This window comes from Perognathus longimembris, chromosome 13 (assembly GCF_023159225.1).
Source record: "Perognathus longimembris pacificus isolate PPM17 chromosome 13, ASM2315922v1, whole genome shotgun sequence".
Taxonomy (NCBI): domain Eukaryota; kingdom Metazoa; phylum Chordata; class Mammalia; order Rodentia; family Heteromyidae; genus Perognathus; species Perognathus longimembris.
The window spans coordinates 1,828,140-1,851,011 of record NC_063173.1 but is presented as its reverse complement, the minus strand read 5'-3'; the positions used below and the strand labels follow the sequence as shown (position 1 = coordinate 1,851,011).

General features: G+C 65.5%; 1 protein-coding gene across 1 annotated transcript in view; it reads right to left on the bottom strand.

Annotated features, from left to right (window-relative positions):
• Nucleotides 1-21,427, bottom strand: part of Capn5 (calpain 5) — a 39,165-nt gene extending 17,738 nt beyond the window's left edge. Inside the window, 5 exon segments of the mRNA XM_048360537.1 lie at nucleotides 3,096-3,227; nucleotides 8,957-8,998; nucleotides 9,000-9,144; nucleotides 15,582-15,589; nucleotides 21,251-21,427. Of these exon segments, the coding sequence (XP_048216494.1) occupies nucleotides 3,096-3,227; nucleotides 8,957-8,998; nucleotides 9,000-9,122 (297 nt within the window). The 5' untranslated portion in view covers nucleotides 9,123-9,144; nucleotides 15,582-15,589; nucleotides 21,251-21,427.
• Between the last annotated feature and the right edge of the window lie 1,445 nt (nucleotides 21,428-22,872).

Sequence of the window (22,872 nt, the reverse complement as noted above, 5' to 3'; positions counted from 1 at the left end):
AGGCCCGTAAGCCCGAGGGGACACAGACAGCGTGCATTACTCGACCCCAGCATGCAGAACAAGGCCTCCCACACGCGTGACCCTCAGGAGCGCTGAACGCTGAACCACGCTTCGGCAGGAGCGATGGGTGGATGAATGCCACCGACACGGCAGCAGCTGAGGTGATGGCCCTGGGCTAAAGGAGCCGCTCGCGCGTCTCATCCAACGCCGGTGGCTCGCGCCTGTCATCCTAGCTGCTCAGGAGGCTGAGATCGGAGGATCCGTGGGCCAGAATTCAAAGCCAGCCCAGGCAGGACAACACTATGGACCTCTTGGTGCGGATGAAGCCCAAAGTGGAATGAAGTTGTGGCTCAAGTGGCCAGCTTTGAACTAAAGGGCTAAGGGACAGATCCCAGCCCCTGAATTCAAGCCCCAGCACCAACACACGCGCACACGCACACGCACACACACACACACACACACACACACACCCTCCCCTCCGTGACGTCAAGTAAATGACAAAAAGGGAGCACAGAAACCCCTAAGGCTGCTGGTCACCAGGACTTCGTGTGCCTTTTCACATTCCTTCCCCGGGATCCTTTCGGGGTTGTGGCTGGGGGGTGGCTGTGCCCCCCCGCGAGAAGGGCAGACCCAGGAAAGGAACAGACACTTGAGTTTGCTGGGAGGGGACCCCAGATCTCCCCCGAACCCCACGGCGGGCTGGGCTTCGACGCTGAGAGCAAACTGGCGCCCAGTACAGGGAAGGAATCAGGAGGCAACTTCCAAAGCAGGGCTAAGAAAACGCCGCTCCCCAGCCGGGGCCGCCCCCAGGCCCGCCCCAACCCTCAGCGCCCGCGGACATCCAGGCTCCTTCCTGCCCTGGACTCGGGTCCCTCGCGCCTTCCTTGTGACCACGGACCTGGCTGCCTCTCCTCGGCCCCGGCCAGGGCCCGGCACACACGTGCTCAGGGCCACCGTCACCTGCGGACCCGCAGGTCCGCAGGGCCTGGTCACCGGCCGTCCTGCGGGGCCACAGCTCTGCCTGCTGCGAGGGGCCGGGCGGAACCCAAGAAGTGGTGTGTCAGAGCACCCCGACACTCGGGGACTGCCTCTCGAGGTGCGTCACGAGGACGCGGAGGGAGTGTGGCCGGCCCCAGGCTAGCGACTACCCAGGCACCCGCCCGGCCGGATCGGCCTGGCCGGGGTTCGGATCCGGCGCCTGCCGACCCCAGGGCGCTTGACGGAGTCGGTGGAGGGGGTGACTTCCCGATAGAGAAGCGAGCCACTGGCGCGACACCCCGGCCCTCGCCCAGCGCCCGGGGGCGGCCCTGCGGGGCGACAGGCCAAGAAAGCGAGGGGTGAAAACAAACGGGACCCAGTCAGCGGGGAGCAGGGCGGAGGGCGCGGTAACGAGCTCCCCGGGCTCTCCTGCCGGACCCTGGGGCTGTCGCCACGGCAGCAGCCGGAGGCAGCGCGCAATTACCCAGAGTGCCCGGCCCTGCCCGGGCCTCCCGGGGACCAGACTGCGGGCGCGCAGCCCCCCACCCCCCCCCGCGGGAGGCGCCTTTGCCTGAGCTTCCCGCCCGGCATGCCGTCCCCCACCTGGAGCCCCAAGCCCCGGCCCCCAGCGCGATGGGGAAGAGGGAGCCGGACGGGGACGGAGGGGCGGGAGCAGCGCTTCCCCGCTGATGTGCGCTGAGCCCCCGTTTCGTTAGGTTCTGATGTGCACTGAGCCCCCGTTTCGTTAGGTTCTGATGTGCGCTGAGCCCCCGTTTCGTTAGGTTCTGATGTGCACTGAGCCCCCGTTTCGTTAGGTTCTGATGTGCACTGAGCCCCCGTTTCGTTAGGTTCTGGCCCCCTGGAGACGAGGGAGGACCGGCCACCGAGGCTGTCCAGGGAGCTGCAGATCTGGGTTGAATGACCTTTGGGAGGGAGGGGGGCCTTCGCCCCCCAACCTCTCCCAAGCCCTCTGTGGCAGCCTTGGCAGGCTCCCCGGCAGGCGCTCCCCGGGGCAGGCTCCGCCCGCAGGGACCTCGCCTCAAGAGGGCAGGCAGCAGACAAACAGGCAATTACAGGGCTGAGCCCTGGCCAGCCGGGGGCGGGGCTCAACGTGCGGGGCCCAGGCCTGGGCTCAGAGAAAGCACCGGAAGCCAGGGGCCGGCGGCTCGCGCCTGAATCCGAGCTCGTCAGGAGACTGAGCTCTGAGGATCACGGTTTGAAGCCAACCCGGGCAGGAAGGTCTGTGAGACTCTTATCTCCAGTTAAGCACCGGACACCTGGAAACGGAACCGTGGCTCACAGTGGTACAGTGCTAGCCTTGAGTGAAACAGCATTCAGGCCCCGAGTTCAAGCCCCACGACTGAAAAAAAAAAAAGAGGAGGAGGAGGGAAGGGAGGGAGGGAGGAGGGAGGGAGAAAAGGAGGGAGAAAAGGAGGGAAACCGCAGGAATCTGCACCGCGCACTAGTTATGAATCCCGAGAATCGCTCAGGCCCGGACCCCCTCGGCCTGGAGAGCCCCAAGCCATAGCTCTCGGGGGACTGACGCGCCCCTCCGAGGCCTGGTGCGAACGCCCCGAGTGCCCACGTCTACAGGCTGGGGTCGGGGGGCTCTGACGGCCTCGGGGTCCCCAGGACCCTCGGAATCTGGGCCCCGGAGTGACACTGTGGGGCTGGGAAGGGCCTCGCCCAGCGCCAGCCTCAGCCGAGGGCACGGCGCCCTCTGCTGGCCAAGGGACGCTCCCGCGGACCCGGGCAAACGACCTGCGTCTCCAGCACCCAGCATCTCTCCCTTCTAGAAACATCGACGACCCCAACGCTGGTCACGGGGGCCCACGGGGCAGCACGCGGCGCCAGACCCCGCCGGAGCGGCATCTCGTCGCCCCCCCCCCGGCCTCCCCGGGAGCCAGCCGCTCCGTTTCACAGACGAGGGGCCCCGGGAGGGAGGGAGAGACACTCGGCGTCCACCTGGGCAGGCTGGGGCTCAGACCCCACCGCGAGAAGGGCAGACACAGGAAGGGAGCGGACACTTGAGTTTGCTGGGATGGGACCCCAGATCTCCCCCGAACCCCCCGCCCCCCCCGCGATTCAAATCTGGCCTCCACGCCAGCCGGCCTCACCTTCTGCCACAGCGACTCTCGGGAAGCGAGGGACGAGCAGGCGGCCACAAACCAGCAGTTGCCCACCTGGCCCTGGTGCAGGTCATGGGAGCTGATGCCGTCCACGAAGAGCCGGGGGTCCTCGCAGATGTCCTGCAGAAGGAGGCGGGGGGGGGGCGGCGTGAGCAGGGAGGGGCGGGCGGAGATCGCCTGCCCTGCGGATCGGGGGATCGGGCGGCCGTCTGCTCCCCAAATCCAGCTCCCCCCGTCCCTGGCTGGACTGAGTTTTTCCATCAAAGGCCAGGCAGTGCGTGAGGGCCTCGGCGGCACGCCCGGGGGTGGGGGGCTGGGTGCTCCGGCCTCGGCGACCCCCCCCCCAGCGGTCGGCCGGTCCCGCGGGGCCGTCGTAGTTCAGGGGGTGGGGTGGGGGGGTGTAGGGAGGAGGGCAACACGTAGAGGACCCGAGATGAGCACACGGGGAGGGACGACCAGGCCGGGTGGCAGGTCCTGGGAGCTCCTCCCCCCACCCCACCTGAGTGTGCATCACTGTGGGGCTGCTATTCCATTCCATGAATGAGGCCTGAGGTCCGGAGGGGGAGGGGCCTGTTAAAGGCCCGCCCACCCCGCCCTAACTTCCCCTTCAGCATCTCGCTGAGCGGAGGGGGCGCCAGGCCGCCGGGCGGGGGCAGACAGCCCCCAACCACACCCCCGTCAGAGGGCAGCGGCCTCGGGTTTGCTCCACGGCCTTTCCACGGGCAGCCGGCAGAGGGCGGCAGAACTGGGAAGAGGAAACACCTGCTCCTGCCCCCCCTCTCCCGGCCTCCTCCCTCCCTCAGGTAAAGGAAGGAACAGGGCTGTGCACGGCCGCGGTGGAGGCACCGGGGACAAAGGGAGCTCGGTCCCCATCGGGCATTTGAGACTCTTCTGCTCAGAGACCGGAGATAGAGGGCCAGGTAGGGCGAGGGCCCTAACTCGGGGGGGGGGGGGCTCCTGAGAGCCGACCACTCCTTCCCCACTGCGCAGGCGGGGGTCCCAGGTCACCGGGAAGCCGGCCGTCCTCTGGTCTCCAGGCTACACTCAAGCAGAAAGAGCGGCCTGGTGTGTGCTCAGCCCAGCCCCCCAGCCCCAGACGGCAGCGAGTCACAGCTGTCCTCCCGAGGCCCCGAAGGGAGGCCGGAGGAGCCAGCAGCCGGAGGAGCCCCCCAGGTCCCCTGCCACTTCAGGTCCTCTCCCCCGAGGGCTCCGGGGCAGAGCAGGACCTGGATGATGGGCAGCCAGCGTGGGAGCAGAGAGAAGCAGGCGGGGAGACCCGGTGCTTCTCCAGCCAGGAGAGGCTCAGGGCCACCAGGCCTGACGGAAACGAGGTGAGGTGGGGGCGCCTGGAACCCACAGGTTAAGCTGGGGCCTCTCTAGTCACAGAAGTTGCTCCGAGCGCAGGCTACCCGCCCGGAGCCGAGCCCTGTACCGCCCGCACTTTCCACAGGGGAGGAAATCAAGGCACAAAGAGGCGGGGTCACCTTCCCAGGGGTGCCCAGGAAGAGGTGAACGGAGACCCCAACTTAAGCAGCCAGCTAAGCCCCAATGCCATCGTAAAATGAAACACAACAAAGCACAACAAAAATGGCTCTATGGACATCAAAATCACTCTCCAGCTGTTGCCGGTACCTGTTACAGTCTTTTTTCTTTTTCTTTTTTTTGGCCAGTCATGGGGCTTGAACTCTGGGCCTGGGCGCTGTCCCTGAGCTCTTCAGCTCAAGGCTGGTGCTCTACCACTTGAGCCACAGCGCCACTTCCGGTTTTCTGGCGGTTCATTGGAGACGAGACTCTCAGGGACTTTCCTGACCCGGCTGGCTTCGAACCCAGAGCCTTAGATCTCAGCCTCCTGGGTAGCCTGGATGACAGGGGTGCGCCCTGGGCGCCCCGCCAGCTTACAGTCTCAACTGTGCAGCAGATTTTCAGCTCCCACCTCACCGAGGTGGGCCCAGACTCTCCACCACCAGTATTTGTCCTTCTACAGGTCCTGGGCCCACAGCTGGACACAGGCCACAGAATGAGTGAGGGATCCTTGACCAGAGATGGGCCCTTTGAGAAGGGGGAGCAGAGGTCACCCCGGGAGCCAGAGAGGTCAGGGAGGCCGCCAGCAGGCGGGCATGCCTTCAAAGCGGGTGTGCCGGGAGGCTGAGGGCCAGAGGCACAGGAGGGGAGCAGACCCCAAACAACCCTAACGCGGGACCTGGCCACCGCCCGGACACTGCCCTGGCCACGCCCCTGCCTTGGGCCTGGCCGCCGCTGCCAGGATTCCCAGGCTTGGTCCCTGGGCCTCCCTGCCAGCCTGGGAGCCCTTGGCCACCGCCAGGGCGAGCAGAACAGAGCAGGGCTGGGAGGAAGGGACAGAGCAGGTCGGGAGCTGCTAAGAGTCCTGCTAGCGGAGAGGTCCCGGGACCCGAGTCTGGGCTGGGCAGCTCTGAGGGGACTCCTCCAGTCGGCGCCCCACGAGGGCGTGGCCCTGGGGCCGTGGGCATCCCGGCTGAGAGTCGAGCTCTGCCGGATCAAGCCCGGCCCTCAGCCACGCCTCTGCCCGGCGAGAAAGTCCGGTTTCCAGTCCCGCTGCACAAGCCAGGAGTGCGGTATGCCGCGGGCAGCGGCCCTGGCAGAGGCCCCGCCGGCAGAGCTCCCGGCCCTCCGCACCCGCCAGCACCCCCTGGCCTTGCGGGTCCTCAGATCGCAGACGAGATCCCCGCCTGGGAGAGCCAGCAGGCTCCCCGTCTGGGCTGGGAGGGAAAGGCGGCTGTGGCCTTGGGAGTCCCCCCTTCTGAGGTTTCACATCCATCTGCACTGAAAGTCAGGAGCGGCCCCTTCCGCAGCCCGGGGGGGGGGGGGGGACAAGCACCAGCTACCTGGGGGACTTCTGGGGGACCTCCAAACTGACATCTCTTCATCAGACGCCTCCTGTTTCACCCCCGTTTTGTGCTGGCACTGTGGCTTGAACTCAGAGCCTTGCACTCTTTTTGGTGGTGGTGGTGGTGGTCACGGGGCTTGAACTTGGGGCCCGGTCACTGTCCCTGAGCTCTTTTGCTCAGAGCTAGCGCTCTGCCACTTTGAGCCAATTCTGGGTTTCTAGTGGTTCCTTGGAGATAAGCGTCTCACGGACGGTCCTGCCCGGGCCGGCTTTGAACCTGGATCCTCAGACCTCAGCCTCCTGAGTAGCTAGGGCGACAGTGTGAGCGCTGGTGCCCGGCAGGTCTGGCACTCTCGCTTAGCTTTTTCACTGTAGGCTAGCGCTCCACCACTTGAACCACAGCTCCACTTCTGGCTTTTTCTTCTTTTTTTTTTCCTGTCAGTCCTAGGGCTTGAATTCAGCTCTACTTCTGGCTTTTCTGCTCAAGACTAGTGCTCCCGACACTTGAGCCGCGGCTCCATTTCCAGCTTTTCCAGTTCTTCATTGGAGATGAGAGGCTCACGGACTTTCCTAACCCGGCTGGCTTCCAGCTGTGCTCCTCGGGTCTCCGCCTCCTCAGTAGCTAGGATTACAGGCCGGAGCCGCCGGCGCCTGGTTCACGCATTTGTCTGCCCAGGCTGGCTTCAAACCGCCATCCTTAGCCTCGTGAGTGGCTAAGGTTATGGGCGCTCACCAGAGCTGCCTGGCTCCTCGTCCCTTTTTACACTTCACCAAGGACTCCCACCAGACTGAGGTCTCAGGGTGAAAGGGGGGGCTGCTCCAGCCCAGGCGGGGGGGGGGGGAGGACCCAGAGGGGGGCTGCTCCAGCCCACGACTCTGCCCTGTGACCTCTTATCTCCCTGGCAGCCTGGGAAGGAGGTCAGCCCTGTTTACTGCGCTGGAAAGAACAAAACACAAGGAGTCTGCAGGGCGGGGCCCAGGGCAGGTGTTGGGGTGACTGGGGACAAGGCCGCGCCCACCCGCCCAGCCTATCGGGGAGGGGACCCCCGGCCACTCCGGATCCCCAACACGACACGGGGATGTCAAGGAGAAGATGGGCAGGTGTTGGGCACCTCGGACTCCCCAAGTCACTGGACCTCCGGGATGCCCCATGAGCAAGCCCTTCCCTCCCGCGAGGAAGCTGAGGCCCAGGAAGGGGGAGTGCGGGCCTGGGGAAACCCCGGCTACTCCACTCCACTCCATCGGGAGAGCGGGGAGGGGGAGGCCCCGGGCTGGCTGAGGGGGGCCCCCACCCCGCCAAGGAGGGCAGCGACCCAGGAGAGCCGGGGACAGAGAGAGAAGTGGCGAGGCTGTCCCAGGGGAGGCGCTGGCTGTCCGCTGCGTGTAAACAGCCGGTCACCCGACCCAGGAAGTTCAACTGTATGGAAACGGCTGCCTCAGGCCTGGGGTGTTCGGGGTCAAGAGTTAGATCCACCCCACCCCTGACTAAGGCCGCCTAACTTCCTGCCCCACCAGCCCGTGGGGGGGGGGCGTTCCGCATCTCAGCACCCACGGGCCTCCCCCTCCCTCCCCCTCCCCACCAGGCCCCACCCGGCGGGACTCAGCCCTTGAACCTTCTGTGGCCTCCGCTCGGCCTCTTCCTCCATGAACCCGAGGGTGGCGTCTGGCACGGGGCCGGGAGGAAAGCGCCCAGGGAGGGGGGTGTGGCCCGACTCCTTGGGGCTGGGGGAATGCCACCCACCAGGGTCAGCCAGCTCTGGGCCGCAACCCCACGACGTCATCACCCCCGTGAGTGACGGCTGAGGACACGGGTCCCCCCCCCCCCCGCACCCACATCCGGGCCTCACAAAGGCCCTTTGAGCCTCTGACACGGAGAGGGAGGAGGCGGGCGCCGCCCCGGGAGCGCTGGGGTCAGTGGGGGGCCCCCCTGCAGCAGAACCGGGGGCCTCGCTCGGGCTCAGGACCCCGGCTTCCCCTGCCAGCCGCTGACGGGTCATCTGGGGCGACTCGCCCCGTTTCTCTCCCGAGGTCCCCATGCAGATCAACCTCCAGGGGAGAAGCGTTCCCACCAGCCGCAGCCCCCCATCTGCCGCTGGCCCGGGGGGTGCCTTCCGGCAGGGTCCCCGCCCTCCAGGTCCTGGAGGCCCCTCGACTCGGTGGGATCCCTCCCGAGTCCTGCCGTGGAGTCACACGGGAGAAAGCAGGCTTGGGGCCCGGGCCCGAGGCCGGGAGGGGCTGGGGGCGGCCATCGGCAGTCTGCCGACGTCACCGCCGACCAGCCACCATACACCCACTCACGTCTACAGGAAGCCACCACGTCAAAGCCACGACAGAAGCCGGACTCGGCGGCCACGCCTGTCATCCCAGCTACTCACGAGAGGCTGAGATCGAGGATGGCGGTTCAAAGCCAGCCCAGGCAGGAAAGCCCGTGAGACTCTCACCTCCGATTAAACACCAGGAAATTGGAAGTACCAAGTCCCACGCCCAAAACAACAATAAAGAACCGCAAATAAACAAACAGAAGCCATTACGGTGATAACCAGGAAAGTGCCGGAGGCTCACGTCTGTAACGCCAGCTGCTCAGGGGGCTGAGACCCGAGGGCCACGGTTCGAAGTCAGCACAAGCAAGAAAGTTCATGGACCGCGTGCTTCCAATTAACCAGCAAAGAGCCAGAAGGGGAGCCGTGGCTCAAGCGATTGGAGCTGAGGGACTGTGCCCAGGCTCTGAGTTCAAGCCCCACGATGGGCACAGAAGGAGCTGTGGCGGGGTGGGGGGGGACCTATGGCCTCACATTTGTCCCCCCAAATCTCCCTGGGAACCAGGAGGACCTGCCTTTCCGCGGGGGGCTGGACTGGGCGGGGTGACCACTGGGCCTCTTGGACCCCCCCCCGCCAGTGAAGTCCCACTGCAAGGGGCCCCCGTCTGGGCCCCAACTCTGTCGCCAAGCAGGGAGGGGAGGGAGTACTGGCGGCGGGCACTGACCTTGGGACGCTTCCACTGGACAGCGGGCCCCGGGGCGCCCTTGGTAGTAGAGGGAGTCGTCCGTGGCGGGGAAGTGGGGGTCCTCGAAGAGCGCCTTCCTGCGTAGACAGGCCCGCTTCAGGGCCGCGTAGTTCTGGTCCTCGTAGGCCTTCACGCAGGACAGCATGGTGGCTGCGGCCGGGAGGGGGGTGGGGCTGCCTGGAGGGCGGGAAGGCCATCACTGGGGGGGTCACCTGGACGCCCCGCTGTGCCCCAGTTCCGGTGTGCCCCCCCAGTGGCCCGGGGAAGCAGTTCCCCCATCGTACAGGCGAGGAAGCCGGTGTGCACAGGCACCTGCCGAGCCCACGCCACGCGGCTGCTCCGGGAAGACTCGCCCCGCTCCGCCCGCTCCGCCCGGCACCCTCTCCCTCCCGGTGCCCCGAGAGCGGCCGCGGCCCGGCTCGGCCACGCCCGCCTCCCTTCCTTCCTTTGTTTGACCAGCCTCCCTTCCCTCCCCTCCCCAGGGAAGGCCACCGGGCGGGCGGGCGGGCCGGGCGCTCTCCTCCCCTCCCCCCCTCACCTGGTGGCAGGTGGCCCCGATCACCCCCACCCCCGCCGGCCCCATCAGCCACACCCCCCTCCCCGGCCCAGGCCGGAACTGGGGACCCCCGGTGCCCACATTCCAACCAAATGCAAGGGACACAGACTGGACGGGAGGGGGGGGGAGGGGCAGGGAGAGGAGGAGGGGCGGCTGCGGAGGCTGCACTTGAGTGCCTTCCCTCCTCCCCCCCCCCCCCAGCCAGCAGGCAAAGCTCAACACCCCTGGGTCTACTCATCCTGGGGCCGGCCCAGAGCGACACTGCCACCCCGTGTAGGTGCCCGCCCGGTCCAGCCCGAGGGAAACTGAGGCACAGTAGATTGGCTTCTGGAAGCCATGTTTCAAAGCAGGATGCCTGTAGGTGCCAATCCTGACTGCCCCCTAGAGAAGTCACTCAGCCTCTGTCCCCAGCGCCCCCTCCCCATGAGAGGGACCCCCAGCTTCCACGGCGGGGAGAAGCCTGAGGACCGGGGGAGGAGGATGGAGAGGCCGGGCCCCCTCTCCGTCCCGGGGAGCCGCCGCCTCTGGCGCCCCCATACGCCAGCCCCGTGGTTTGATGAACTGCCGGATGGCGCCCCGGCCGCTCCTCTGCCAGTGCTCCCTCGTGCTCCAGGGAGGAGTCCGGACTCACGCCAGGGTCTCCAGACCTGGGGGCCGTGCACTCTGCCTGGGCTAGGCCCGGCGGGGCAGTGCGGCCACGGAGGACCGCAGGACGGGAAGGACCCCGCCTTCTGAGGGTGTGGGTGCCCCCTGCACACCCACGGCTACCCCAGCTCTACCACCCCCGCGAGCAGGGCTGGGCGACCCCGGGCCAGGCACGCAGCTGAGCTCTCCCGCCTCTCTGCGGCCCAGGGAGGTGAGCTGCCCCTCCTCCTCCCCCAGCACGGCCCAGGGAGGTGAGCCTCCTCCCCCCCCCCCACTGCTCCAGGGAGGTGAGCCTCCTCCCCCCCCCCCACTGCTCCAGGGAGGTGAGCCTCCTCCTCCTCCTCCTCCTCCTCCTCCTCCTCCTCCCCAGCACTGCTCCAGGGAGGTGAGCCTCCTCCTCCTCCTCCTCCTCCTCCTCCTCCTCCTCCTCCTCTTCCTCCCCCAGCACTGCTCCAGGGAGGTGAGCCTCCTCCTCCTCCTCCTCCTCCTCCTCCTCCTCCCCCCCCAGCACTGCTCCAGGGAGGTGAGCCTCCTCCGCCCCCCCAGCGCGGCCCCCAGGCCTGGAGACTGGGGAGGCCAAGGGCCCAGGCACGGAGCAAGCGCCTGCCCTCCCTGCCTGGCACCACTTGCGGCTCCGGGAGCCGAGGCTTGGGAGGGATCAGATCAGAGCCCAGGAACCAGCTCCGTTCCCAGGATTCCTAAGCCCAGAGGGCCCTGGAGGCACACAGACAGACAGACAGACAGACAGACAGGCCGACGGAGAAGGTGGGCCGGGCCGCCCTCCGCAGGGAGGGGCTGAGGAGGGAAGCTGGGGGAGGCAGGGCGGCCCCCACTGGGCTCACCCCGATAGCCGGGCTGACCGGGAGCCCCTCCCGCTGGAATGCCGGCGCCCTGGCTTTTAGAGACTGCCTGCCTGCCCCCCCCCACGCATTCTGTGGTCCAGTACTGTGACCCCCCCACCCTCCCACCCATCCCCCGCCCCGCTCCAGCTCTCCCTGTAGCTGCAGGCAGTCATGGAAAGCCACAGACAAGGCGAGGGCCAGGAAGGTGGGCTCCTCGGCCCCCATCCCTCCTCAGACCCGGGCTCTGGGCAGGTCCTTCCCAGCCCCTGAGCGGTTTTGCACTGCACGAGAGCCCGGCCCAGGCCTGGAAGGTGTTCAGGACGCCCCAAGAGTCTTCCCAGCCGCCCCGACAATCAGCACTCTTCTCCAGCTTTGCCCATGTATGTGTCAGGGCTCTGAGCGCCTTCCAGTCCCCCTAAAACGGTTAACTTGGGGCGTCTGCATATGCAGCTCTTTCTACAATCCAGCCCTCACCTGTCTATGTGGGGGCCCTCCTCCTCCCCCCCCAAAAGACAGAGCCCGGGGCGTCGTGCCTGCCTAGCCACTCCCTGTCCATTTCCCCCTCCCCCAGGGACTGTGTCTAGCACCACTCCTTATTCCGGCTCCACCATGGTGAGGGGCCAGGGCTTCCGGAACTGTCCTGAGTGGACCAGCTCTTCCCAGAGGTGGGAGGAGGCAGCTGCTGAGAGGCACGCCCTCCCGGGGGAGCAGCTTGCAGGAGCCCCGGCCCAGAACTTAGATCGGCTGGAGCCAACCCAACCGTCAGCCCCTTCCTTCTCCAGCTCCTGAGCCTCGTTTCAGCTCCCCGACACGGGCCTGGGCTGTGAGACCCCGGACAGGGCAGGTGGCCTCCGGCAGGCCTGGTTCTCGTCCGGAGGCAGGAGACAGGGCCAGCACCAGCCAAGGCCATCGCCGAGAGCAAGCTGGGGATTAACCAGCCAATCGCAGAGCCCAGACTCCTGAGTCCCTGCAGGGTCGACCGTCAGACCAGTGGAACCGAACGGGAAGTTCCAAATAGCCACAAAGGCGGGGATGCTTCATTTCTGACCACAGTGCATTAAGGAAAGGACCGCCTCTTTAATAAGTGGTACTGGGCGGACCGACGGTGTTGATGGGAAAAGACTGACCTCGCACTGTACACAACAGCGATTCCAGGTAGATGACAAATCTAACGGGAAAGTAAAACGGTAATGCGGCTTAGACGAACATGGGAAAGGAGCAGATCCCAATAGCTGGTAAATAGAAGAAAAGGTGCTCCATTCATCACCAAGGAAATATAACGTAAAACCACAACAAGGGGGTGGGGGGCAGCTCAGTCACAGAGCATGCAAAAGACCCTGACTTGTATCCTCAGCAACTCAAAAAGAAAAAAAAAAGGGGGGGGGAGAAAAGAGAGAGTAAAGAAAAAAGGAAGCGCTAATGGAGCTCTCCTGCACTGGCCGGGCCGTGTGTGCGTGTGTGCGTGTGTGCGTGTGTGTGTGTGCACTATCACCGTATCTACTAACGATGATGCGCAAGCACATGGTCCACTATCTAGTTACCACACTCCTAAGATGACGTCCAAAACAAATGCGTGCAACACGTTCCCCTAAAATCACGCATGACAATGAGAATGTTTAGGCAGCTGGATCTGTGACACTCAAAGTCAGAATCAACCCAAATATCAGGCTACAAAAGAATGGATCAATATACTACTGTACAGCCACATCGCGGGATACCAAACAGTAATGAAAATGAACAAATGGCCATTGCCTGCAATCAAAGTCTTCATATGATAAAATGAAACACTGGAGAATAAAGCTAATCAAGGAGATGAAATACTTGTACAGTGGAAACGTCTAAACAGTGAAGAAAACTGAGGAGTACACGAAATCTCGGAAAGCCACTCGACTTACAGATGCAAGTAGATTAGTGCAAGCCCTTCTGACATTCCAGAGGTATTTTTCACCAAAACAGAAGGAATTCTAAAATTCTTATGAAACCACACAGACTCCAAATAGCCAGAGTAACAGCACAAACAAAGTTGGGACATCGCAATACTGACTGCAGAATGCACTGCAGGACTGTACCAATCCGATCAGCATGATAGTAGCATAAAATAGACAAAGACTAGGAAAAGATTAGGGAGTGGAAAAACCAAGTGGCCAACACCACACACGGGGAAAGGATGAGCTCGTCAGTAAAGGGTAGAGGGAACCTGGCTACCTATATTCAGAGGGATGCAACCAGGCCTTCATCTCACAATACAAACAAAAATAAACTCTAATGTGCAAAGACTTAAGACTTGAAACCGTAAATCTACTAGAAGAGAACAGTAGAGAAACTCTGTGACATTGGTCTGGGCAATTACTTTTTTGTATCTGACTCTAAAAAAATAAGCAACCGAAGCAAAAATAGACTAATGTGATCACACCAAATTATAAAAAGGATCTGCACAGCAGAGGAAATAATGAACAGCGTGAAGAGACAACTTATAGGATGGAGAGAGTAACTGTAAACAGCACATTTCTTAAGGGGCTGATATCTAAAATTTATACATTTCAAGAGCAACAAAACAAATGCCCAAATAAAAATGGAGAGGGGCTCAAAACAGACATTTCTCAAAAGACATGCAAACGGCCAACAAGTTCCTTTAAAAAAATTAGAATAAGGGCTGGGGATATAGCCTAGTGGCAAGAGTGCCTGCCTCGGATACATGAGGCCCTAGGTTCGATTCCCCAGCACCACATATACAGAAAAAAATAACGGCCAGAAGCGGCGCTGTGGCTCAAGTGGCAGAGTGCTAGCCTTGAGCAGGAAGAAGCCAGGGACAGTGCTCAGGCCCTGAGTCCAAGGCCCAGGACTGGCCAAAAAAAAAAAAAAAAAAATTAGAATAATTAATCATCAAGGAAATAAAAGTTGAAGTCAGGCACTGGTGGCTCATACCTCTACTCCTAGCTATTCAGGAAGCTGAACTCTGAGGACTGAGGTTCAAAGCCAGCTTGGACAGCAAAGTCCATGAGACTCTCATCTCCAATAAACCACGAAAAAAGCTGGAAGTGGAGCTGTGGCTCAAGTGGCTGAGTGTTAGCCTTGAGCAAAAAAGCTCGGGACAGTGCCCAGGGCCTGATTCAAGACTCAGGACCAACACACACACACACACACACACACACACACACACACACACACACACACACAGAGTGAAAAAACCAAAGAGTTACTGTCTCACACCTGATATCTATCTGTTATCAAAAAGAATGGCGATAAGTGTTATCAGGAAAAAAAAGGGAGCCCTTGTTCACTGTGGGTGGTCACATAAATTAGTACAGACGCTACGGAAATCAGTACAGAGGTTTCTCAGATACGATTCCTGTATCTATAACCCCAGACAAGAAGACCGCAAGTTCGAAGCCAGCCTAGGGTACCTAATAAATTCAATGCCAGCCTGAACTACGTAGCAAGATGTTGTACATAAAAAATAACAAACAACCAAGCCAGGCATGGTAGCATACACCTCTAATCCCAGCGTGGGGGACGCACAGGCTGGGGAATCACAAGCCGGAGAACCGTGGAGGCCACCGGTCAGCATCCATGGTCAGGGCTGCGTTATGCATGACAGCCAAGCCATGGACACACTCCAGATGCCCTGCAATGGGTGAGTGGACCACGGAAATGAGGCCTCTGTGCATAATGGAATTGACTTATCTATTAGAAAGAGCAACATTACGTCATCTGCAGGGAAACGGATGGACCTAAAAAAAAAAAATGATGTTAGATGAAGTCAAGCTCAGAGAGATACACAGTACATGTTTTCTCTCGCATGCGGAAGCTAGCTCCAAAATTCAAATACGCATGATAACATATACAGGGTCAGAGGTAAATACATACAAACTGACTACAGGTTGATACACTGGGGGAAGGATCCAAAGGCGTAATTCTCCGGAACAGCTAAAGTGCTGTTTATCAGGGGAGGGAAGAGGAAGGAGAGAGAAAGGGTGAGCAAATGTCTCCATTCTATTCCATGTGCATTATGTGAACACTGGACTATGGGATCTGAGGGTGGAGAAGGGAAAAGAGGGTGAAAGTAGGGGAGACTGACAGAAGGGGAGACGGCGGCAGATGCCCGTTGCGCATCACCGACACGGCATTCACCGTGACCTCCTTGTGCAAGTGCTAACTCGCTTTTTAAATAACGAGCCACTGCCGGCGCCGGCGGCTCGGGAGGCTGAGATCGGAGGACGGCGTTCCCGAGCCTTGAACCGCGTGTGGGGACGGGGGCGGGCGGAGCCGGACGGGAGGCGGCTGGCCGCGGTCCCCACAGGGGGGAGGACGCCAGCGGGGCCTCCTTGGTCACAGTCCCCCTCCATCACGGGCCAGGAGGGTGGGTATTGAGAAGCCTGAGACACACACACCTGTCACCCCAGGCCCCCCCCATCTCCCACTGCACCCCACTCAAGGCAGGACAGTGTGCCACCATCCCCCACAGCCCAGGAAGGAAGGGCTGCACAGCCGGACCGTCAGAGTTGAGGGGGTCAACCCCCCCCTTGGCATGTCCACACCCCCCCACTGCTGGGTACGGGGCAGGTGGAAGGAGAAGCTGGAGCAGCAGGAGCGGCTGGGGACATGGCGGGGGGGGGGGGGGAGGCTGGCAGGGCGGGGGTGCGGGACTGGGGGGGCCCCGGCTGCCAGGCGCTGGCTCTGCTGGAGGTACAGGGAGCCAGGGGCCAAGCCTAGCGCCAGGCACGGATGTCCTAAGCCAGGCCAGTGCCGGGAGCGCGTGCATGTGTGTGTGTGCGTGTGTGTGTGTGTGTGCGCGTGCGGCAGAGCCTCAGAGCTGGTGGTTGACTGCTCCCTTGGTGTGTAAAAGCATTCGCCACTGGCTCCATGAGGCACCATTTAACCTTGTTCTCTGTGTGTGTGCATGCGTGTGCATGCGTGTGCGGTGCGCGTGTCTCCCGGGACCCCACCTCTCCCGTGTACTGTCAACGGGGCGATCCCTGGAAGGATGGGGACGGAGGCGCAGCCGGGCCGGGCCCCCTGGGGCTCCGGCTCCCCAGCCCGGGCGGCCGGCGGGCCCTGTGACTCACGCCCGGCAGGCTGGCACCAGGACTGGGAACTCCCGTCCCTCCCTCCCTCCCTCGCCTTATCAGCGCCGTGGGCAGCCAATCCGTTCTCCGCCCCGCCACCGAGTGCCTCTCTAGCCTGTGACTCCAGCCGCCAGGTGAGCCGGGCAGAGCCGGGGCAGAGCGGGGGCAGAGCGGGGGCAGGGCCGGGCGTGGGCGCAGAGCGCGGCAGGGCCCAGGGTTCCCACGCCCGTGACGGGGAGCACGCGGGCCTGCTTCGGGGGGGGCCCGAGCGAGCCGCAGGCTTTACCCCACAGTGGCTCCTCACTTGGGAACTGGGATGGACGTGGGGTCAGGAAAGGAAGGGACGGGGGGGGGGCAGTCCTTGCCCCGTCCTGACGCGGGGGGCTGTCGCCGGCCGACCCCCACCCCCACCCCGCGGTCTGGGGCCAGACACACCTCTCCCGGAGCTTACAGCTTGAAACCTTGCGAGCAATGACTCCCACGAGGAGAGCAAGGCGCCCTTTCTCAGCTCTTGTGCCTGCAGTTAGCGTGCGTGCGTGCGTGCGTGCGTGTGCGCACACGCGTGTGTGCGCGTGCCGGTACTGCGGCTTGAACTCTGGGCTGGGCTGCCGTCCCCAAGCTCTTCCGCTCAAGGCTAGCGCTCTACCGCTTGAGCCGCACTTCCACAGCCCGCTTTCGGGTGGTCACTCGAGAGGAGACTCTCGTGGGCTTTCGAGCCCAGGCTGGCTTCAAACCTCAAGCAGACCTGAAGCTCCCGGGCGGCTGGGGTGGCAGGCGGGAGCGGCCGTCTGCCTCCCGGGGCTCTAGAACGAAGCTGTGCTGTCTCAACAGCACAGACGGAACCGAGGCTGGGGAGGGAAGAGGAGCGCGGAGGCCCGGGCAGGACCCGCCGGGCAGCCAAGTCCTGCTCGGCCCGGGCCGCCACCACCTCTTCCTCCAAGACGGCATGAGTCGGGCAGTCGGGGCCTGAGGGGCGCCCGCAGGGGGGAACCCCCCCCCCGGCCCAGGGCTGGGAGACCTGCTCTAGGAGACGGGGCCGGACAGGCTGTGTGCAGGAGGAGGGGGCGAGTGAGCCGCGTCTTAAGGGATGGAATGAAGTTTTGAGAAATGAGAGAGTCTGTCGAGGAAAGAACATTCTAGAGAAAGAAACCAGTTAGGCAAGGTGGGAAGGCAGGGTTTGGAGGAGAGGGAAGAAGGAAGTAAGCATTCATTTAAAACCACCAGTGAGTGGTGGGACCTGAAAGCCAGCTTGGACCGGAAGTGACGGCTCAGGAGACTGGAAGGTTAAGAGGCGAGGACTCCGCCTGGAGGGCAGGCGGTGGAAGCAGCCCGAGGGAACCAGTCCGGACGACTCCTCCCGATCCCGCCCCACCCGCCCCACCCGTGGAGTAGGAGCTGCGGTCTTGGTGGCGGGGGCGGGTCTGAGGGGACGCAGGCCAGGGACCTCTAGGAGCCGCCAGGTTCCTCCCTGGGGAGGTGTCGCCTCTTAGGGTGGGAGGCCACGTCCCGGGGCCAGCACCAAGTTCGCGGCAATTCCGGGGCCAGTGCGCGGCTTGACGCCGTGTCCTCTTCCCGCCCCACCCCTGTTCCACGGGCGGGCTGCGCGCGCTCATCTGGACGCAGTCACTGGGGCAACCCAAGGCGACAGGACCAGAAGCACCCGCCTCCTCCCGCAAGCCTCCTGGGCCCGGCCTACCGCGGCCACAGACCCCGCAGCCCCGGGGCCTGGCGGCAAGGCCTCCGGGCTTTGGGGAAGGGAAGACGCGGACTCCAAGCGTGAGCTCTTGGGGTACCCAGGCCTTGGACTCGGGGAAGCCAGGGCTGTGGTAGCAGCACGGGGACGAAGGGCTGGGCGTGGTGCCTGCAATGACACCATTGGTTCTCCCTGGCATGGGCCGAATATGGCCCCCGAGAAATCCACGCCCAGCACCTGTGAGCGGGGCCCGGCGTGGCACCAGGACCTGCGGATGTGACCAGGGATGCCGAGAGGGGCAGATGATCCTGGCTTATCTGCGTGGACCCTAAACGTAACCACAGTGTCCTCACGGGAAGCAGGCGGAGGAGTCGGGGTGCATCTCAGCGGGGGTGAGGCCCTGGGCTCCACCCAAACAATAAATAAAAACAGAAAGTAAGCAGAGGGGAGCCGTGAGTACAAGAGAGGAGAAGCAAGGACGGACCGGCCCAGCCGGGTGTGGCTGGGTCACAGACGGTCAGCGGCCCCCCGGAGCTGGGGGAGCCAAGGAGCAGAACTTCCCCGAGCCCCCAGAGGGAGCGAAGCACAGAGACTAGAGCCCCCCAGCCTCCCAGTGGACTCTGACCTCTGAAAGTGAGAGAGATACACGCATGTGACAGGAAAGCACAGACTTGCCAGCACTTGGCTCTAGCAGAGCTAGGGACGGGAGGCTTCCTGAGCAACGGCGGCCAGGGTACGCGACAGAGCCCTGCTCCAGGCGACAGAGCCGCTGCCCTCCCCTGCTCCAGGCGACAGAGCCGCTGCCCTCCCTGCTCCAGGCGACAGAGCCGCTGCCCTCCCTGCTCCAGGTGGCCAGGGGGTCAGGCCAAACAGAAACTGAATTGCCTCGGCATAACGTAAAGTCACCCCGTGCCTCAGGTCTCAGTGACTGCCACCAGCATAAACCCTTGAGTCCCATCTTCGCTGGCTGCTGGAAATGAAGGTGACCGGCAGTGAGGCCGGAGGGCAGGGGCCTCGGGCTGGGCGGGGAGGGCGGGCTGGCAGGCTCTCCGCCCCCCCCCCCCCCCCCGCGTGACCACGCCTGACGGTGAGGGGCAGCTGGGACCAAAAGATGGAAGGACTCTGGTCTGCTCTGGCTACAGGCGCCTTCTCCAGAGCTGACCGCGGGCCCCACGAGGGCAGGAAACCACAGGTCACGCCAGCCTCGGCCGCTGGCACCCCTTCCCGCCGGCCCGGGAAAGCTGGGGTTCCCCCCGGGAGAACGGGGAGGGGTAAGTCGCCCCTCACAGGCCAGCCGCCGCACACAGTTCAACCCCCGGGTGCAAGCCCGGAGCCGGCTCTGGCCCGAGGGGGCCTGGCCCACTTGGCCTTTGGGGAGCAGGGAAGGCCAGGCGGGAGGCCAGGCGGAGTCTGCAGCCCCAGCTGAACCCCAGCGAGACAACCTCAGGGCGGCGGCAGCCACCCACCCTGACAAGGCTGCAGAAGCCAGGGTCCTGGTCAGCACCGGTGGCTCTGTCCGCGTACCCTAACTATTCCAGAGGCAGAGACCTGGGGATCGCAGTTCAAAGCCAGCCAGGACAGGGAAGTTCATGAAACTCTTACCTCAAACTGATGACCAAAAAGCCAGGTGTGGAGCTGTGGCTCAAGTGGTGGAGCACAGAAGCTCAGGGACAGCCTCCAGGCCCCGAGCCCAAGCCCTTAGTACCGACGCACACAGGAAAGGGGAGCACCTTGCAGGCCAGCCAGGGGCCTTCGACAGCCAAGAACTGTGTTGTGAGGGACCCAAGGGGCCGCTGGGAGAGGCCCGCAGTGACTCAACACGCTTTGGTAGATGGGAGCGGGGACAGGGAGGGGGCAGATGTGCTAAGACCGGCTGCAGACCGCCTGCCCCGCTGTCAGAGGAGAGGGGCCGCAGACCTGCCCCCCTCAGCCGGGGAAGGCCAGGACTCCAGGCTGAGCCTCTCCTAGGAGGCTGTCACACCCCGCACAGCCCTGCGGTTCCCCCGCAGCCTGTGGGGAAGGTGGGGGGACTTGCATCGCCGGTGCTAGGACAGTCCGCCTCACTCGTGAGAGCCCGAGGCCCTGCTGCCTTGCCCTCTCGCCCCGCACCGGCCTCTCCTTCCTCCACTCCCCTTAGGAAGAGGACCGCGTGCTCTTGATGGTCAAGTCCTATTAAGTGCGGCTACTAAACACGAGGTACTGAGTAAAGCGTCCTTCATGACTGTTCGGTTACTAAACACGAGGTACTGAGTAAAGCGTCCTTCGTGACTGTTCCAGCTTCGTCACCACCATCCCTACGTTCTGGTGGTTACGTGGCACGGATGGCCATTCCACATGGGGAAACTGAGTCTGACGGGTGGAACTCTGCCTCAAGGTCACCGGCAGGCAGGCAGATCCTGCAGTAGGAGGGGTGGTGGGAGGAGTAGCCTGGGGGGGGCAGTGACCAGGACCCTGGGGCTCTCCTGAGAGTCCGGAGGGAAAGCCTGGACTCGGATCCTCCCGTAGATCACAAGCTCTGTGGCCCAGACGCTCTCCCCCTCCCACCTCTCCTAGCGAGCTTCTCCCACACCCTAGCCGGGGTCCTCACCTCGGAAGGGTTCTCCCCATCCTTCTTAAACTAGCACTGGGGCCCTGCATAGTTCTCTCTTACACACACACACACACACACACACACACACACTTGACCTACATAATCCTCACCCTCCAGACTGGCACGCGGAGTCACAGCTGGAGCTCTGCCGGCCCTGAGCCCCAGCTGCCCGGCCGCACCTTGTCAGTTCCCCGTGGTGAACTCCCAGCCCACTGTGAAGATGCACCTGCCGTCTGCCCCCCCCCCCCCCCGCTTCTGCCCCGGGGCAGGGCCCGACGGCACCCACCTGACCCCCAAAAGAAGCTGCTCCGCGCCCAGTCGGCCCAGGCACAGCGGAGAGCAGCGGGGACCCCACGACCAGACCCAGGGCCTCGCCCCACCCGGCCCCCCCCAGCCCGGCCCCCGGGGGCTCCCAGCCCTGGCGGATTTGCCGTCTCTCCGAGCACTTTGTTCCCCTCCGCACCGGCCTCTCTCACTGCTGACACAGGGCGGACGGTGGCTTCAGCGGGAGGATCTGGGTTCTAATTCTGTCACTTGGCCCCTTCGGGGTGCGGGGTCCAGGACTTCACTCCGCCTCGGGGAACGCAGCCGGGGGCGGGGGGGGAACGGTACCGGCGACTAACCCCCGGTGCTAGGTGCCCTCCGGCGGGGACCCCCTGGGCCCGGTGGCCACACCCCAGCCCCGCCCCGAAGGGCGCTGCCTGCGGGGACCCCGCCCGCCCCCGCCCGCCCCGCGGCCCCCCGCCACCCGCCCAGCAGCGGGGCCGGCGGGAGAGGAGAAGCCGATGCGGCCCGGGGACCCGGCGCGGGCTCGGCCGGGGCCGGCGCCCCGCTCCGCTCCGCCCCGCACGCGCGCGCTCCGCACCGGCGCCCGCACGCTCCTACCTGCCGCGCGCCGCGGCCGCAGCGCCGGGCTCCGTCCGGGGTGCGGGGCGCAGCGGCGCGCGCTCCGGGTCCGAGGCTCCGCCGGCGGGCGCCGCGGCCTGGGGGTCCGGCCCGGGACGCAGCCGCGCGCCCTGGGCGGGGGGCCGCCGCTCCGACGCCCCGCGCTCCGCCCTCCCGGCCCCGCCCCGCCCGCCCGCCGGCCCCGCCCCGCCCGCCGGCCCCCGCCCCGCCCGCCCGCCGGCTCCGCCCCTCCCGCCGGCCCCGCCCCGCCCGCCCGCCGGCTCCGCCCCGCCTGCCGGCTCCGCCCCGCCCGCCCGCCGGCTCCGCCCCGCCCGCCGGCTCCGCCCCGCCCGCCCGCCGGCTCCGCCCCCTCGGGGCGTGGCCTCGGGGGCGCGTGCGCACGGCCGTCGCGCGCGCAGCCCGCCGCCCGGGGCGCCGGCGCGGGGCTCGCGGCCCGGAATCCCCCGCGGCGCGGAGTCCCCGGCCCCCTCGGTCCCGGCGGGCGCTGCCGGGGGGCGCGGCTTCCCGAGGGCGGGCCGGGCGGGCCGTCCAGCCGGCCCCGGCCCCGGCCCCGGCGAGGGCTTTCCCGCCTCGCGGCGCCGGCCCTCGAGGACCGGGCCGGCTGGGCGGCCGCCAGGGGGGCCCGTGGGGGCCGCGCCCCCGCCCCTCCGCCACCTTTCCCCGCGGAGGAGGGCCGGCCGCGAGGCGGTGCACCGGCCCCACCTGCCCCTTGACCCCCCCGCCCCACCCCGGGTCCCCGCTCCCCCCCCATCGGCCGCCAGAGAGCGCTCCCCCCCACCTGGAGAGCGCCTCGAAGGCCCGGATCCCGCGCGCCCCCCCCAGAGAGCGCCCCCCCGACAGCGCCCCCCTTCAGCCCGGATCCCGCCCCCCCCCCGAGAGCGCCCCCCTTCATCCCGGATCCCACGCCCCCCCCACCTGGAGAGCGCCCCCCTTCATCCCGGATCCCGCCCCCCCCCCCGAGAGCGCCCCCCTTCAGCCCGGATCCCGCCCCCCCCCCGAGAGCGCCCCCCCCCCCCCCGCCACCTGCAGAGCGCCTCGCCCGGCCTTTCGTCCCGCGCGCCCGGCGTCCTCACTGGGATCTGGAGCCCCGGCCTCGCCGGGCGGACCGGGTCTGCCCCGTGACGCGCGTGGCCGGCCCACGCGGCCGGGCGGGAAGCTCCGGGCCACTCCCCCGCCGGGTCCCGGGCCGGGATCGCCGCAAGCCGCAGCCCTAGGCCTTCCCGGCGGCGGCGTCTCCTTCCGCCCCTCCGGCCCCCAGCGCCCCCCGGGCCGGCCGCCCTCGCCCCCCCGCCCCGCCCCGTCGGTGCGCCCCCGTGGGGACCGGGCGGCCCGGCTCTCCTCACCGGAGGCTGGGGGGCCCCGGGCGGGAGCGCGCCGGGTGCGGGGAGGGCCCCGCGGGCGGTGGGCAGCGCTGCCTCCGGCCACCGGGCACCGCCAGGGGGGCACCGGGCACCGCCAGGGGGGGCACCGGGCACCGCCAGGGTGGCACCGGGCACCCGGAACCGCCAGGTTCGGAGGCCGCCTGGGCCCCCCCCCCCCCCCCCGCGCCCCAGGGCTGGAGTCACAGCCGTCACGTGGCGCCCGCAGGCCTGGGCTC